This window comes from Lissotriton vulgaris, chromosome 5 (genome assembly GCF_964263255.1).
Source record: "Lissotriton vulgaris chromosome 5, aLisVul1.2, whole genome shotgun sequence".
NCBI lineage: Eukaryota > Metazoa > Chordata > Amphibia > Caudata > Salamandridae > Lissotriton > Lissotriton vulgaris.
Window position 1 is genome coordinate 896263408 of NC_141693.1, and position 17135 is coordinate 896280542.

The following is a 17135-nucleotide window of genomic DNA, read 5'->3' on the forward strand; positions in this document are numbered from 1 at the left end:
GCAGGTCCGATCGTCGTGGTCGAGGCCTAAGCACTTCAGGCACCGGCGATGGGGGTCCGTGACCGACATGAGTCGGCCGCACTTCGAGCAAGGCTTGAACCCGGGCATCCCTGGCACCGATAGTCGAGAATCGACTAAATAGAGGATCAAAAAGATCAAAAAAGTTTTCAGTCAAAAAGTGACTGGGGGTAGAGCTTCTTCCGGATCTGCGCTAGCTGGCGCGGAAAAAAGAAGAACTGACGTCAGCGCGCATGGGCGCCGTCTATATACTCCGATGACGTCATCCCGGCGCTCACGACGCCGACGACGGACGCGGAGCCGCAGACGACGCCTACCAGCGCGCAGGGGTATTGCTACGCAAAAATTTCCGGATCCAGTCTGACGCCTGGGGATATTCTAAGGTAAGGAATCTATCACTAACGTGTCTCTTTCAGATACCACAAGCACACCAAGTGGGGGGGTCTGTCACCACTGACATCGGTAGGTGACAGGCCCTACATGGTTTGACACCAGCCTGTTTCTCTGATGACATCCTTACACCAAGAGATGAAATCTCAGAAAAACATCAAGAAAAAGCAGAAAAAGGCCCATCAAAAATGACTGATGGTAGCTCAATCCGGATCAGCACTATCTGGGATGGAAAGAAAATAACTGACATCAGTGTGCGAATGTGGCTCCTATACAGGTACCACGCATGTCACTTTTGGCGCAGACGACACTGATGTGGAGCTGAATGATGCCACCTACCAGCACGCAGGGGTACTACTCGAAAATCTTCTGGATCCAGTTAAGCCTACGGATTTTCAAAAGTAAGGAATTTGCGGCTAAAAAGTTTCTATCAGATTAAATTTATACTGGCATAATTCGTGAAATTTGGGGAATTTCTTGGTACTTTGTTATGTAAAATTTCTGAAATTATGACATTATGCCACTTCTTATAATTAAGTGCCATTCAAAGTAAAAATCTACCACAAAGGATCAGTCGCTGTACCACAATGCATGGGAACAACAGAACATGACCAGCTTTTGCTCACAGTGCTTTTGTTTTTTGGACTTTTTTTTTAAAGACACAAGGATGCGTTATGTGCTAAAATACAGTGCTATTTCAGAGATACTAAAAATGCGGCCTTCTTGACCTGTACATGCGCCCCCCCCCAGTGAACAGCAGCACAAGCTGCTGTTCAGTAGCTAAGCACTAATATTTAGGAAAAAATGTTAAATAAACAGGCAAGCATTTTTCAACCTGCAAATAAATGCTTGCCTGTTTATTTAAGATGATTTAGCCACACTTCCGCAATCCCTGAGCCACCTAGACACCCTAAAGCCCCCCTGCTGGCATCAGTGCGGCCCTCAGTCACACTACAGACTGTACTTTGTGGCCCCTGGGCCATTTTTTATGAGTACCCATGTGCTAAATGATAGATTTATAATTATGCGTAATTGTCCTGACATTTTGTATAATTACACAAAAGCAAATTATGAACATTTTGCACACCCCTATTTTCTCCCAGCTCTCAGATGACTGCATTGGATGCAAGTTACAGAGCGAATAAACTCAAAGGCTTTCTTTACGAATGGCGAAACTTAGAACATCAGAAGCAAGCAATTATTTTATAAGTTACTTGCTTCACCACTATCCAGTAAGGAGACTTTTTCAAACGTACTGTAAGGTGGGTGGAATTTGCGTAGTTGCACTACGCAAAGCTCAGCGAAACGGTAAAAAACTCTGCGAGCATGCAAAAGTTCCGCAAACACGCGCCATTGCTGGTTCCGCCCGTTCGCGATGCATTTTTCCTGTTCGCGAACGCTGTTTGCATGCTCGGGGAGAAATATCTCGCGAACATGCGTTTTGATAGTGCAAACAACCCAAAAATTCAGCGAAGCCGCAGATCGCTGAATTTTTGGCAATTTCCTGTTCTCCGCAAAACGCGAAATGACCTAAATTCCACAAATTCCGCGAGCGGAACGGAATTTCCTGCCCCGGGCTAGTTTTCACACACCACAGAGTACAAATGGACAAGTTGTTTTTTCTATTTTCTTGAAAATTGCTTCTGGAACTTGATTGCCATTTTTATCATGGATAGCCATAGGCTGTTCAAAGTGTTGGCAAACGGCAGTGAACTATACCCACAAATATCCTCATTAGTGTAGGCAGTGTGTGCTGAACCATAGGAGGACCAGTTTGCGCGTATCACAAAGTACATTCAATATAGATTAGTGGTTGGCCCATAACAACGGACTTCGTGTGCTATAAATGAATAAAAAAATGTGAATTCTATCAAAGTAACAATACCATCCGACTAAGGTTACACACCTAACAGACAAATAGTGTAGTTTTACCTTTCGGAATTTTATCTTGAACCTGGGTGTTTTAATTACATAAACTAATTACTGCATTCATAACAACATACATGTGAAAATAATACAAATGTAACTATTTTAAAGACAAAAACGTTCTGCTGTCGGAGAATTCACTTCTCCTTGGCACCTAACTGATCCTGTAGTTGCAGATAGGAGATCACAAAAGAGCATTTACGGCCCGGTCTATTGAGAAAATATATTTTCTGGATGTTTTTAACGCCTACTGACTGCTACCACGTTTAACTCATTTGCATCAAAGTGCCAATTTCAAACTAATGTTTAATCATGCATAGGGCTCAGCTCGCAAAGATACTGGAGCACTTACATTTTACTTAGGTGCTCAAATACCTTTATTTACGAGTGAAAACCCACTGTTCAGGTTTATAGAAAGTAAATTGTACTCGCGCATGGATTCCTCGGAAAATTCTGTCAATGTGGAGAAATCTACCCACATGACCTGTGCCTATTTTTTAGTATTCAGAAACGTTTACATAACTCATTCCCTCAAAATGGCTGAACATTTACTTTTGTCAAGGGGTGGTAAAAGGAATGCCACAGTGCTGAAATTGGCGAGTGAGCAGAAGGGCAAAGGGACATTCCGCAGAAAAATATTTTACCAAGGGAAAATTAAAGAAACAGCATTTAACGGGTGCTAATGCACTTCAGTGTGATATTTTTGCATGTAAATATGTGCAAACAAGTATTTCCGTTTTCAAAAATATGTAAATTTGTGTTTAGTACTAACAGCTGCATCAGTCGCAGGTTCCTGGAAGGAATACTGGAAGTCTTTCTAAAGTCCCAAATGTACTCAGAAATGAGGCTTTTCGTTCTTAAAGTACATAAGGATAACGCACACTCTATCCTTATTAAGGAATCTTTTAAGTCCAATTCTAGAATTTCTCCATCTTATGTACAAGACAGTAATGCTGCTGAGAACAAAAAGTTGGTCAACATTTATGGCTGCAGGCAACTTGGGTATTTACACTGCAACAGAGGTTCCCAAAAAAGCATTTAAACATATTTGCTTATTTAAAAGATGGTGTCCTTCATGACTAATGCTCTTCTTATAGTGAGTAATGCAATGTAGGATCTACCAGGAGTTGACTGCCCAGATTAGCACTGCCTCACCAACATGTGAATGCTACTACTTATAATTAGCACCGATTTTATTTTACTCTGGACAATATGTCTCCCCTTTCAAAGAAATCCTCTCTAAAGGAAAAACCGAACGGGCATTATTTTTTATATATAAAATGTTTCTATACAAATGAAAGTTGATTTCGTTGAGAACAGTGATTACCCTAAGAAAAGATATGTATATACAGATCTCAATCGTGAAAGAAACAATTTTTCTTTAAATTATTCCCAGACAGCCCTTATTGATTTGCACATGGAGATGACTTGAGTCAGAGGGAGCTTTTTTGGAAGTAACTAGTGTGGAACACAGTACCTGCCCTTCAATTACTTGCAATAATACGAAGCTTTGGCAAAGCCAATACGTCTTGATGTAATCTGCTATCGCATGTGCACACACGGGTATGCTGTTTTGCATGTACAGATGCTGTTTAGCACATTCAAGCGAGCCCCATTGCTCTTGTCAGGGCTGGGGAAAGTGGGTAAAATGGACTGCCTTCTGTAAAAAAAAAAAAAATGAATATGGCAGACAGAGAATTGACTGTGCATAACAGTGTGATACATTACTCATGTAAAACAGCTTATCCTGCATTCCATTGGAACCACTCAATGTATATTTTAAGAATCTGAAATAATAGTTCTTGAAGACCGTTGTATTGTCAAGCTACATCTAAGAGTATTTATGTGCTTGATAGAGTGATCCAAGACAAGAGCATGACTGCTGCTAAAGTCCGTTGAAGAGAAGCAGGCAAGTCCTACTGATTACAATTTAAGAAGACGAGAAGGTGAGGGTCACCACTAATAAATCCGGAATGTGGATGCTTCACACAATCTATAACAAGCTCTTTTCTGTTACCCTGTCAAATGATCGGCCTTGGCTATTGGCCAGCTTCAGAGATTGCTAGAGGAAATGATTATCCTTGCAATTAAGCAGGACATCATAAGCAATGGCGAAGGCGGTCACCAACCTTGGGATTTTAAACAACAGGCCAATTTAAACGTGAAAAGTGACAAGTGTACTTTGCTACATCCCATTTCTTTAATTCTACATGTGATTATCGTTTGTATTCCATAATCTAATCAATATATGTTACTATTATTTGCACTCAGTTCTATTGGAGAAATCGACAGAAGTGAGATCCAAAGAATCTGTGATTAAAGGATAAAAAGTAGTAGGCAGTAAAGAACTGTTCATTTTCTTCACTGCATTTTCTCTCTAAAGTTGTGATACCAATTGGCACTATGCATAACAAGTAAAGAAGCTACTGCACACATTGTCATTGACCTCATGACAATAGAAACATTAGCATAGGTTTTCAAACGTTTTTGTGCCAGCAAGTGCAAAAAAGAAAGCCAAATATCCATGAAAGTTGTTGTGAATATTGATTTCTGAATTAATAGAAAGAGCACAGGGAGAATTAATTCTTATGAAAATAACTTCTTCATTCCCTAAAATTTTCAATAGATTAAAAGGTCAAGCAATGACTAACTAAAATGGGAGTAAATTGCAAACATTTACTAGAGTTAGGTGAAATCTGTTTATGTATTTATTTTAAGAATTTTGTATTGCACCTGTACTGCTTCTCAGTTGCATCAGACCACTAGAAAATGGAAGCAAAGGGAGGCAGGAGGAAGTGAGGGGGAGAAAGCAATCTAAAGGTTTACCTCAACTGTGATAGAACAAGTCTATATGCTTGGTGAAAGAGGTGGCCCTGATACTTATTAACATGTTATACTTTTTATTTCAATGGCACAAAATACAAGTGGCACCAAAGCAATGTTTTATGAGCCATAGTTGCCCAACAAATCATAACAGTACAGGTGTTTAAATATAGAGCAACAGACTGCATTTGTAGTTTTGTAATCACATTAAGCACAATGTCAGAACTGTACGAGCTTCAAGGTTGTAACGTACAACATGATAATCATTACAGCTGTGACATTAATAGAATACAGGCAAATCCAGCTAATAAACATGGGATTCAACAAAGGGAATCCATGCCTATCCTTTCGGCTTGGATTTAAAGCAACTAAAAAACGACACAGCGAAATTTTTAAGAGCAGCACTTTACATGTACCACCGAATTTGACACATTACTAGCTTGGACTAATAAGATTAAGCGCCTAGTCCGGAATCCTGAAATCAGAAACTGTCCTTTAGATAGTCGGGAATAGACGTTTGTGTTGCTTTTCAGATTAGACACATTATTTTGAAGCCAGCCAAGAGCCTTTGACTATTCTGTCAGGTTGTTGTCTTTCTTCAGACCAAACACACTGCGAACAGCTATGTTTTGAACTCCTTCTACTTTATCCAAATTATAGAGGGACACATTCAGACAGACTGCTGATCAGTATAGTAGACCAGATACAAGCACGGCAGGTTTCACTTGCACTGAGACACAGATCATTAGACTTGCACCGAGACACAGATCACACCTACTCCAGATGTTTAATGAGGCCAAAAGGACGGGCCATCTCCCAGACTCGCTCAGAGAAGCCCTGATTATAGTCTTCCCCAAACCTGGCAGAGACCCGCTTCAAGTCTGCTCCTATCACCCTCTATCACTCCTGAACCTGGACTACAAAATTGTAGGCAATGTGCTACCGAACCGTCTGATCCTCATACTCAGCACTCTTGTGCATAAAGACTAGTCAGGATTCATAGCTGGACATAGTACTTTCACAAATATCCATTGCCTGCTAAGTCTCATACTAGGCACAGTCCCTGAAGTCCAAAGGTGAGTGGAAGTGTCACTAGACATTAAAAAGCCCTTTGATACCCTGAGTTGGGACTTCCTACTACTGATCCTTAAACACATGTGGTTCAGCAAGAGCTATCTGGGTTGGAACCACACACTGTACAACCACCTGACTGCGCGGGTCAAGACAAGTTAGTAGTTTTCAGACAGCTTTACAATCCAGAGAGGCACCAGACTGGGGTGCCCACTCTCCACACTGATCTTTGCTCTTGCAATGGAAATGCTGGCCTGCCAGCTATGACAATGGGCACATCAGTGGGTGATTCGGGAGCGTGGTGCACACCACGCCATCTTGCTGTATGCCCGCTCTCCCCACTGATTTTTGCTCTTGCAATGGAATTGCTGGCCTTCCAGCTACGACAACCGGCACATCAGTGGGAGATTCGGGAGCTTGGTGCACACCACGCCATCTTGCTGTATGCAGATGAGGCCCTCGTTTTTCTTTGAAAAGTGGAGGCCTCTCTACCAGGTCTAATACTCTTTCTGGTCGAATTCAGAGACATCTCAGAGCTCAAAGTGAACTAGCCTAAATCATGTCTGTTCCCCTAGTACCACTCCCTGAATTGCTTGGGGCTGCCCTTCTGGGACTTTGTCTCTGGTAGTGCTACGACACTTAAATATCTGGGTGTTCAGATATACTACTAGGAAAAGGGACACCAAGGAAGGCAATGTGGACAAGGGGGCGGGATCCATATGGAAATCTGTGCCATTTTGGCAATGACTACCCTTATCCCTACTGGGCCGGGTGGCGATCACCAAGATGCTGGTGCTACCCCACTTGCTTTACTTTTTTGCAGGGCTTCCGATAGTGCTTCGCTAAAGCCTTTTTAGTGGCCTTCATGGCCTTCTGCTCAAACTAATATGGAGTGAGGGCCACTGGTAGGTTGCTCTCACCACCTCCAACAACCACTAAACGAAGGCGGATTTGGTACGAGCAATTCTGAGCTGTATTATGCAGCGGCGGGGCTACAATGGCCACTGTCCTGTCTTCAGACGGCTGCATGTCCCAAAAAAGTACTCATCTGCGAAACCTTAGGTAGCACAAGAATTTATACGTGGCTGACCGATCCAGACACTTGCTAACGGCGTGAGAAGTGCCAGATGACTGTGGCTTCTATATGTTGCCGTAGATTTGTACACAAAAAAGGACCCTACATTCTGTTCTCCCCATTCATAGAGATTTGGAACCTGCTGCGCTTCACCAGGACAACATGACAACATGATAAGGGTCCTTGAAGGGAAGCTGGTGTTGAACAACTGGGGAACTCTACCACAGAGGCACCCTCATATCTTTTCATGACCATCTCCAAACTATATGGTCTCCCCCTTTTTCTGCCGTTATTCCTCCCATACTTTGAGCCCTACGCTGTTTAATTTAGATTTGGCCCCTATTGCACTTCTGGCTGAACAACACGGGGGTAAGATTATATCATATGCAGACAATACCCAGCTGTTGTACACTTGTGCGAAGGAGGCACAGTTTGATGATCATACAATAAATGCATGTCTCTCAGATTTTTCTCGTGGCTGAAAGATAATCAAATGAAATGTAATCCTGATAAGTCAGAGATAATCTTTTTCGGCCCGCCCCTGTGAGACATGGCATAGCTGGTGGCCGCAGAACCTGTCCCCTCCTCCCCTGTTCTTCCGTGACTACGGTTAAGAACCTCAGAGTCAGACTAGATGCTACACTTTCTATGAAGTCCCAGATCCATCTGTAGCTGGGACTTGTGTCGGGATCTTAAGAATGGCGCAGAACTTTTTGCCCCTGCTTTCTGTCCCTCACAGAAAAACCATTGTCCAAGCTTTGGTAACCTCTCGTCTGGACTATGCCAACTCTTTGTACCTGGGACTTCCCAATTACTTAATTGCTCGCTTGCAGGTGATCCAAAACACGGCGGCTAGGGCCATCTTTCTTGCAGCCCCTAGGACTTGAGTATCCCCTCTTCTGCCATCCCTGCATTGGCTTCCTGTCAGAAAAGATTTCATTTTAAAGCTATGATTCTGGTTTTTAAGGTCTTTAATCAGATGGGAGCTCCTTACCTTAGACAAAGATGCCCCCATTACATTCCCCAACGTACTCTGAGGTCCTCCACTCAACTCCTGATTCCTGTTCCTAAAGTTTCATTTGCTCGGATCGGAGGTCGTTCTTTCCAGGTGGTTGCCTCCCGTCTATGGAACCGCCTTCCCTTGGACCTCAGACAGGTTCAGGATCTGCTCACCTTTAGGAAAAAGCTCAAGATATGGCTTTTCCAACTTTAATCGTTCTTCTGATTTCTGTCTATGTCGATCTTTCTGTGATTGTTATGTGGTTGTTATGTGGTTCTTTGCTCAGCGCCGGGACACTCCTGGGAGTAGCCGTGCACTTTATAAATACCTAACTAACATAACATAACATTATGGATCTTTATGGTATAGAAGCTGGTAACGTTCTGACATTCCAATCCATGTGGAGAACGTGGGGGTAGCAAAACCTCCTTTATTCTTCACATTAGATGCACTTTTGATCCAGGACAGCATGTGTCACACCGTCATCACCTTATATAAATCCCTCAACTCTACACCATCGGGTTACGCAATGGGGGTGCGTGCTAGATTGGACAGCGTCCTATTGCAACCATTATCAGTCAAGGCTTGATCCAGGGTGCTTCAGCAGGTGAAAGAGGTATCCCGCAATTTGAGTTTCTGATTCATACAGTTTAACTACGTGCATCACACTTTCCTCTCTCCTTAACGCATTAAATACATGTTCTCAACCATGACCCCTGAGTGCCCCCAGCGCAAATTGGTGAATTATAGATTCTACCACATGGAATGGGAATGCCCGATGTTACAAATGGTATAGAATAAGATTACCAACACAGTTGCCGAACTCTTGGAAAACACCCTCATACCCACACCCTAGCCCTGCCTGTTGGGGCTTCAGACAAGGGCCAAGGGTGACAAATACCATCACAGGTTCATCAAGCTTGGTTTCGGCCTGTTTAAAAGGCGGATAGCGATGTCGTGGAAAGCACCCACCCCCTTGGCTTGCCACACTGCTGACTTGGCATGCACAAAAGCAAATACTCTTAAGTTGCTTTGTAGGAAAGAGGACTCAAGGACCAGTGACGAGTTTTGGGGAACCTATCTAATTAACACTGAAGTGAAAAACGACACACGCCCACCCTGAAATGCACTCCGTCACTACTAAAGGGGGGATTACAATTGCACACCTGATTGCAGGCTACTCAACCACGGGAGAGGGAGGGCGCAGGGGAAACTGGGTGCAAAACACTGGGGGGGTCATATGCCCTATCATGACCATTGACAGGCCCGAGGTCGGCACCAACTTTTTTGCACTGGTGCCCCCCTCCCCTTTCAGCGATGCTAATCACCAAGCCCACAAGACACCCGTACCACATTCCCCAAGCTTGAGACTGACCACTCACCACCATCCCAATCACATGACACGACTCATTCATATTACAAGCAGGCACCACAATTACACTTGCTATGATTTACATTACCACATTTTCGTCTTTCTTGCTGTTTATTAACAAAGCACAAAAGCTGTTGCACTATAAAGACATATTGGCATCCCATTTATGCCAAAGTTGACTGCACAATTAACAACAACAAGGGGCCCCAAATTAGTCAGCAGGGACCTCGGGGAACATACTTTGTACATGCAACAATGGTCCCATGCATACAAGCGATATGTGAAGAATAAATATAGACAGAATCAATCTAAATTGCGAGTGACATATCCAGCCGGACAGTGGTCTTCAAAGTTTACTCAATATATAAGTCATTAAAACAAGGAATACCTTCCACAGTTCAACCAGTGTGGTACACAAGCCTGTGCCCAGCACTAACAGAATGGGTACAAGGGGTGAATATACAGAGCAAAGAAGGGCTTTTTAAGGCAAAAGGACGTTTATGTCATAAATACAGTTGTACAGAATTTGTAAACATAGCACCATTACATCACATAGTAATCACGTTTAGTATATAGGTGCTAAATTGGTCGACGGGTTTTCGGACCCCTTAGTAAATCACGGGGACCATCATCAGGACATTACAATGAAAGCCTTAGCAATAATTTAGCCTCTAATTGCCAGTGACCCCAATCATAACCGGCAGTTAGGAAGGTAGGGATAATAAACCGGCAGTGGAGACGCTCACAGTCGAGCGCGCATTTCCTCGGGCCGTAATGCTGTCCGTCGGACCCTAGGGAACCGGGTGAGTCGGTTGGTGTGTGTCTTCCCTGGCATCAGATGCATTACAGCATTACGGCCCGCGGAAATGCGCGCTCGACTGTGAGCGTCTCCACTGCCGGTTTATCATCCCATTACCAGCACTTATTTCATAGGACTCCGACTCTTGACCACCTCCCACTCTGTGCCAGTTCCATCTCCAGCTATCTTATTAGTCCAATAAGCTGCAGAAAGCATTTCATTCCTTTTTTTATTTCTATTATGGCCCAGTCAAGTAGAATTAGGGTAGTCAATACAACAGTCCTTTACCTTTTGTTGTATTCAAAGTCTTTTCTTTATTTTCACAAATTATAATGGAAGTAAAAGAAGGACCGTGGTGCTCCCTAATAGGTAGTATGCATGCTGATTTCCAGGCCTGACTGAAAGCAGAAATGGAGGACAGGTATCAGAGGCACTTGACTGGTAGTGGCGCTGCGGCTGCTACCCTGAACACAATGTGATAAAAAGAGAAGAAGGTGTGGACTCCTAAGGAATATTTTGAGACTGGCAATTTTTCCTACTGCTCAATACTACTCGCCAGCATACGGCAAGCATAGTATAAGATAATAAACTGTTAATAATCAGGAACAATCATTAGGAGCTTTCCTTACCGTTGTCACAACTAAATCGCAACCTGGTTCTAATCAACTTCAAAATCTTGCACAAGCTCCAAGGGGTTAGGGAAGATAATACCTTTTATTCATACATGACTCCTCCATCTTGCCATACCGTTCGATGCCTGATCAAACAATGCCTTGTCTTCTAATAACTCATTCAAATTATAACCTGCTGTCTACTTTATGTAAGGATCAGGATTTGAACTGACAAACAGCATTTTATGTCAGATTTCCCTGCAGTAAAATCTGGGCCATACGAACATTTAGACTTTCTAAAACCAAATAAGGTAAAAACACCCAATTTGTCGGAGCAGAGGTTTACTTTCCAATAGAAATTAAGATATTCTTAGTGTAATAAAGTTAACCAATGATCTATGAAGTCTGGTTTCACAAATATAGATTTTGTTAAGGCCATTCTTAGAAAACGACAGTTGCTGATATTATTATTAGGAAAGTTGTTCTAGAGTTCCTGGGAAGCAAAGAGTTCCGGCAAAAGTGAGGATACTGCCACAAGGTAAAAACATAACAGTCCTAATGTTGCGCAACGCTTTCTGATTCTTCTGGTGCACCTTGTTCCATTACCTTGCCTCAATGTGGCGTATCAAACAAGCACAGATAATGTCCTACTGCCAGGCTGACTTTTGTTTTATCTTTGGAACAACTAATCACAGTTTAAAACTGGTTATTCTAGATCTGGATTTATTGGGTGACATCAGTAAAACTGATACCTAGGAGCATTAATTATAAAGCACTTCAAGATCTTAATTACCGCTGACAAGACATAGCACCAGGTCAAGATTTCTCAGTCTGCCTTAATTTAAAGGCAAATGTCCTCAGAGAAAAATGCTGTTGATTTCATAACAATTTGAATTTAGGTTCTTAATACATCCCCATCAAGAACTCATTCTAATTATCGATTATAGTGGATTTAAGAGACACTGCTTCTTTGATCTCTAAAATAGAGCATTCTCCAGACTTGCAATTCGGTGACAAACGCGATGTTATCCCCTAAAACACAATTGCATAAGAATAATCTACTTGTTTGCCAAACTCTACAAGAAGACACCATACGCTGCCATACACAATTCAAGGAGTGGCAACTCATACAACCAAACTTCCCCACTGTAATTCAGCTCCCAGGCAGCAGCTGAACAACTGCACATTATCTTAAAATATCTAAAGGTGAACAGTAGCACGTCGTTTTCTTTTAGTTTCAGAACAAAAACCTCAAAAAATCTGACATATTCTGATGGCTTAGGTGTGTGTGAAGCACTTGAGTCCACATCCCACCACCAAACTGCCAAATACCTGTCTGTCGGCCCTCACGGTCGGACTGGGACGGAAAATAGGCTCAGGCACCAAAATAAAAGTGGCCCCATTAGAGAATCAGATAGCTAGAAAGTGGCCCACATTTGCAAACAGGGACGTTTAAACTTAAAAAAGGCATTTTGTAAGGTGTTTTGCAAAGTATGGCAGACTACATACATTCAGGCTTGCTACAGGCAATGTTTGTTGAGATATCCTGGAAATTAACAGTAAAACCAGGCTTCTAGACCATAAAACCACCCACAAACCTAAAAAAACGGCTCACACACTGATCTATCAGACCAGCCCTTCAGGCACTGGCTGATTCCCTGTAGGTCAGTCCAACTCTGCCTGTTCTCCACGAAACCACAGCAAATCAACCTATTTTAACAACCCTTTGGTTGTTCCATTGCATGGCGTTTGAGAGGAGGACCTTCCTCATGATATGTTGCCCACTATATACAAAACAGATAAATAAATCATCGATGAAAAAGGTTTAGAAGGGGTTTCTCTTAAAACCTTACTAAGCCATCATCAATTTAGATGACTACACAAGTTGTTAAAAAGGCCTAATTTTTTAAAGAAAAGACTACAGGTTTTTGGTGCTGCCAGACTGTATTGTCCAGATTGCTTTTGTACTCATTTAAAAAAAAAAATGAAATCAATGAGAAGAAACGTCTGTTCAAAAAGGCTGAGGATATGGATATGCCAGATGTGCCTCTGTTGCCTGCTGTGCCACAGGATCCAAGCTATACTGACCAGGCCTATCAGGGGCAACACTGACCTGGGTTTGCTTATGTTCCTTTCTGGAGGGTGCATCGCCTGGCAGTTTAGAATGGGCTGTTCTCATGAGGAGCAGGGTCAGTATTGATTCGCATAAGGTGGCCTCTTCGTAGAGTGGCACAGTGGATAAAGATAAAAACAATTGAATGGAAATCTACAGAGAGACACCGCCAGTGGGTTAGACTACATGCAAGTATTCCTCCCGTCACCTTTTGTGTGTTTGATTTAACTACCCAGTGTTGAACCTAAGAGCTCAGCAAACATTTTTGCTCTTTCTTCATTTCTAAAAATCTCATATTTTTATGTTTTTGAATAATAAGCGTCACATTTCTGTCATTCGAAGAAATAAAGTTTGTACATTATTAAATTCAGAACTAGCAGGTACCAAGCTTAAAATAGGCATCTGTAATCCTTTTATAAAAAGGGGAAACAGGGAGTGGAGTGCAGAAGTTTCCAGTTTGGGCAAGTAGTTCTACTAGCCTATGATTTTTAGGTCAATTGTTTGCCACTGTTCAATGTTAAATGTAACACGAAGTAAAATTGTCTGGTAAACGCCAAGGCGCCTCAGCTTGATTTCTAAGACCTCTGGCTAACCACGCCCTGCATTAGGAAGCCATTCCTCTTTTATAGATGAGATGTTCAGTTGTTATGATCAAAGTCAACTCCAAGGCTAGAGATCCTCTATCAAGCATCTGAAGCTGCATGTTGGTTGTGGATTACTATTGTTGACACTGAATGTTGCCTGGTTAAAATATTCATTCATGGCCTGTACATAAATTACGATGGACACAATATTGTTTTTGCTTCTTCAGTATGCATGCTTCCTTTCACTGGCGAAAGGCAGAATGGGTCAAAACGGTAAGTAAGGGGCACATAAGAACTATTAGACAAAACACATAGCAAACTCTTAAAGCACACAACGTTGATGGACAAAAAACAAAAACACGCGGCTTAATGTCCATACTTTAATAAAAGGCCAACCTCACCAAAGAAATTCATTTAGGAAAATGTTGATGTCCCAAGTTTTACAAGGAACGCTGACACTCTGCTACAGATTATAGATTTCACGACGGTTACTAATCTTAGATAGATGTATTGTACTCGACAAACTGCCAGAAGCAAAATGTAAGATTTTAGGTGAATATTAAGAGAGCCAGAACCAAGTGACCACATCGTTTCCCTCTCTTATTTATCAACATAACACACTAATCACGATTGCAAAATCATCTATTTTAAGCCTTAACAAAATTCCAAGACTTAACTAGCTGGAAGCAAGCAGCACAAATTGCGCACAACACTGGTGGATTAACACTTGCGAATTCAACTTGGACCACTTGTTTGTTTGCTTGTAAACAGTGTCCTACTGGCCGTAGATAACAGTCTTTAAATAAGTAGCGCTAAGACACAGGCCTTCCGAAAAAACGAAACCTCAGTTAATGTGCCATAACCCTCCGTTTTTTAATACACAAATTGGAAACAATAAGCCTGCAGGCAGTTCATAGTTTATCTACGGGCATGCTTTTTTCTTTAGCTTGCATCTACTTACCGACATAGACGCATGATCATTGTTGTTATTCTGAGGGGAAAATAAGCAAGGCAATCAAAACAGAAATTAAAGAGCAAACTGCAAAGAAAATGTTGGCAGAGGCAATTGTACGAAAAATATTTCAGGAATAAAAATGTTTTGCCTGTTTTTAACCTTTATAGGACTTACCAGTTTCACAGTATTGACTTTCTATTTTGCGCATTTACCAAATACAATTTTATTCTGCCAAACGTTGAAAGGTGGCATAGTGTTATTCCACTCTCACTTGATATATTACCTATAAACTGTTAAATTAAAAATAAAAGTACATAGTATTCACCTTTACACAGAAAACTACAGAAATAAAGTAACTAAATGTTGCATCTCCCAGTCCGAAAAAAACGCTATTATTTGAAATTAAATCGAAGCTTAAAAACGTAGTAAAAAGTAAAGAATGAAATAAACTCACATTTAATGCAATACCAAGAATAAAAGATATTTGTTCTATAGAATTTTAAATGTTAAACATTGAGATAAAACATTCCTTCATGAAATATATTCAATAGTATAATGAAATACAACCATGCTACGCCATCTTTCATACTTAAGAATGAAGTTGTCAAAATTCACAGAAATAATCTTTGCCATCAATAATAAAAGGGTGACCAGGTTGCAGAGGTTAATGTTGTGTAGTGAAACCAAGATCACTCATTTACACACTCTGGATAAAAGTCAAAAGAAAGTTGATGATTTCGCAGGTGTCTTTAATCATATATTCCCCATAATGAACAAGAGAAGAGAAGGGAGCAGTAGTACAAACCTCACAACTGCAGAAGTAATAAACATGATACGTTTTTGAATTTTGAACAATTTGTTATGAGGGTGAGAATTAGATTTTATAGCTAAAAAGTCTTCTGAGAGGCTATTTTCAGAACAGCTTTTTGTGACACTTGTACTTGTACACATAGGATTGGTGGATTTTACACTTCAAAATCAATTTAAAACAAATACTATTAGTCCGCGTCTGTTGTGAAAAGATAGCATATTGAATTATTAATACATGTTAGTAGAAGCATGACAAACAAACTCGCAATTCAAAAGTAACATCCTTCTTCAGAATGATCTAAAACAGTCATTTTGTCAAGCTAGTGACTTTGACCAGAAATATCTGGCTTGGTATGCTAACAAAGAACTGAACTTTTTTATTGTGCTCTATTGCCAATTTAAGCTTGCTCATCTTTGTGCCCACAACCACTTAGTCACAGGGCCCGGGTCCTGCAAATCTTTCTAATTAACGCCCCCATACGACTCATGTAGACTAAGGGGTAGTGAGCTGTGCACTTCCTCTCACAAATGCCTCAGTCGCAATCTTTAGTCAGTTCCAGAGCTCTAAACCTCGTGGTATAAAGAGGATTTGGGGCCTGACCAAAGCATCTGTCTAGACAACCTAGGCTGAGGTCTTGAAAGCTAAAAGATCAGTCCAGGCCACACTAAGATAGGAAGTGCTAGTTGCAAGCCTTCGGATCCATGTAGGGGGACACTTCTAGAACTATGATGACACTCCCCACCTCCCCCGATGAGCAAGCCCCTAAGGAAATAAGTAGCTCCCCTCTCTCCCTCCCTTCAATTCCCTTCAGCCACAGAATCAATTATGCATCAATTACGGAGAGGTACATGAGAAACCTGATTATAGGCATTGTGCCTGGGACGGAGCCTCCGACCTGGTAGGAGCTCTTTCTAGAGACTCTCTTAAACAGTTTATTATGATTTCTAGCTCTGTCAGACCCTAAGTTATGACACCTTTCTTCCAGTCTACTACCTCCTTTACTTTCCTGCTGGCTTACAGCTCCTGCAGGTTCCAACACTTCCATCCCTACATGACGGCCAGTTGTGCAAGGGCCTGCTACGTACAATGCAATATTGCTTCCACTAGATGAGATGTTAGAATTTTAAGAAATGTTAACCTATAAGGCTCGTTATCTCTAGTGTAACCCATTCTTCTTGGTCACTCTTTTTTCTACACCTTAACACAAAAAGTTGTGACATTCAATATACAGTCATTTTTTATTTTAGTCAAGTGTGACTTATGTAGCACAACTATTACACATGGTCTTTTATCTGCTACTGGGACAATGGCAATTTTATGCTAGAAATGATGAGATTATTATATTTTCTTGTCAGTAACTAACTACTAGACCATTGAAAGGAACAGTAAGGATCCAGTGCAAGACATCATTTGTAAGAAGTCATGTACACGTGCCCCCTAATTTGTGTACTATAATATAAAGCTCCAACCATCACAAAAATAAATATAGTCATCTAGTACATTATCACTATGACACTCTTGGGCTGTCATGAAAAACAAGCACAAGAGACAAGGATCAAGTTACCTTTATAGTGAGACAGGCACAAT

At 41.5% G+C, this 17135-nt stretch overlaps 1 protein-coding gene across 3 annotated transcripts in view; it reads right to left on the bottom strand.

Moving 5' to 3' along the window:
* The window catches only part of EXOC6 (exocyst complex component 6), a 1184343-nt gene that overhangs the window by 382196 nt on the left and 785012 nt on the right, over window positions 1-17135 (bottom strand). The window contains exon 19 of one of the 3 annotated variants that reach the window (XM_086922489.1): window positions 14744-14773. The exons of the other annotated variants lie outside the window; for them this stretch is intronic. Within the exon in view, the coding sequence (XP_086778615.1) occupies window positions 14744-14773 (30 nt within the window). The remainder of the gene's footprint in view (window positions 1-14743; window positions 14774-17135) is intronic. 3 annotated transcript variants of the gene reach the window in all.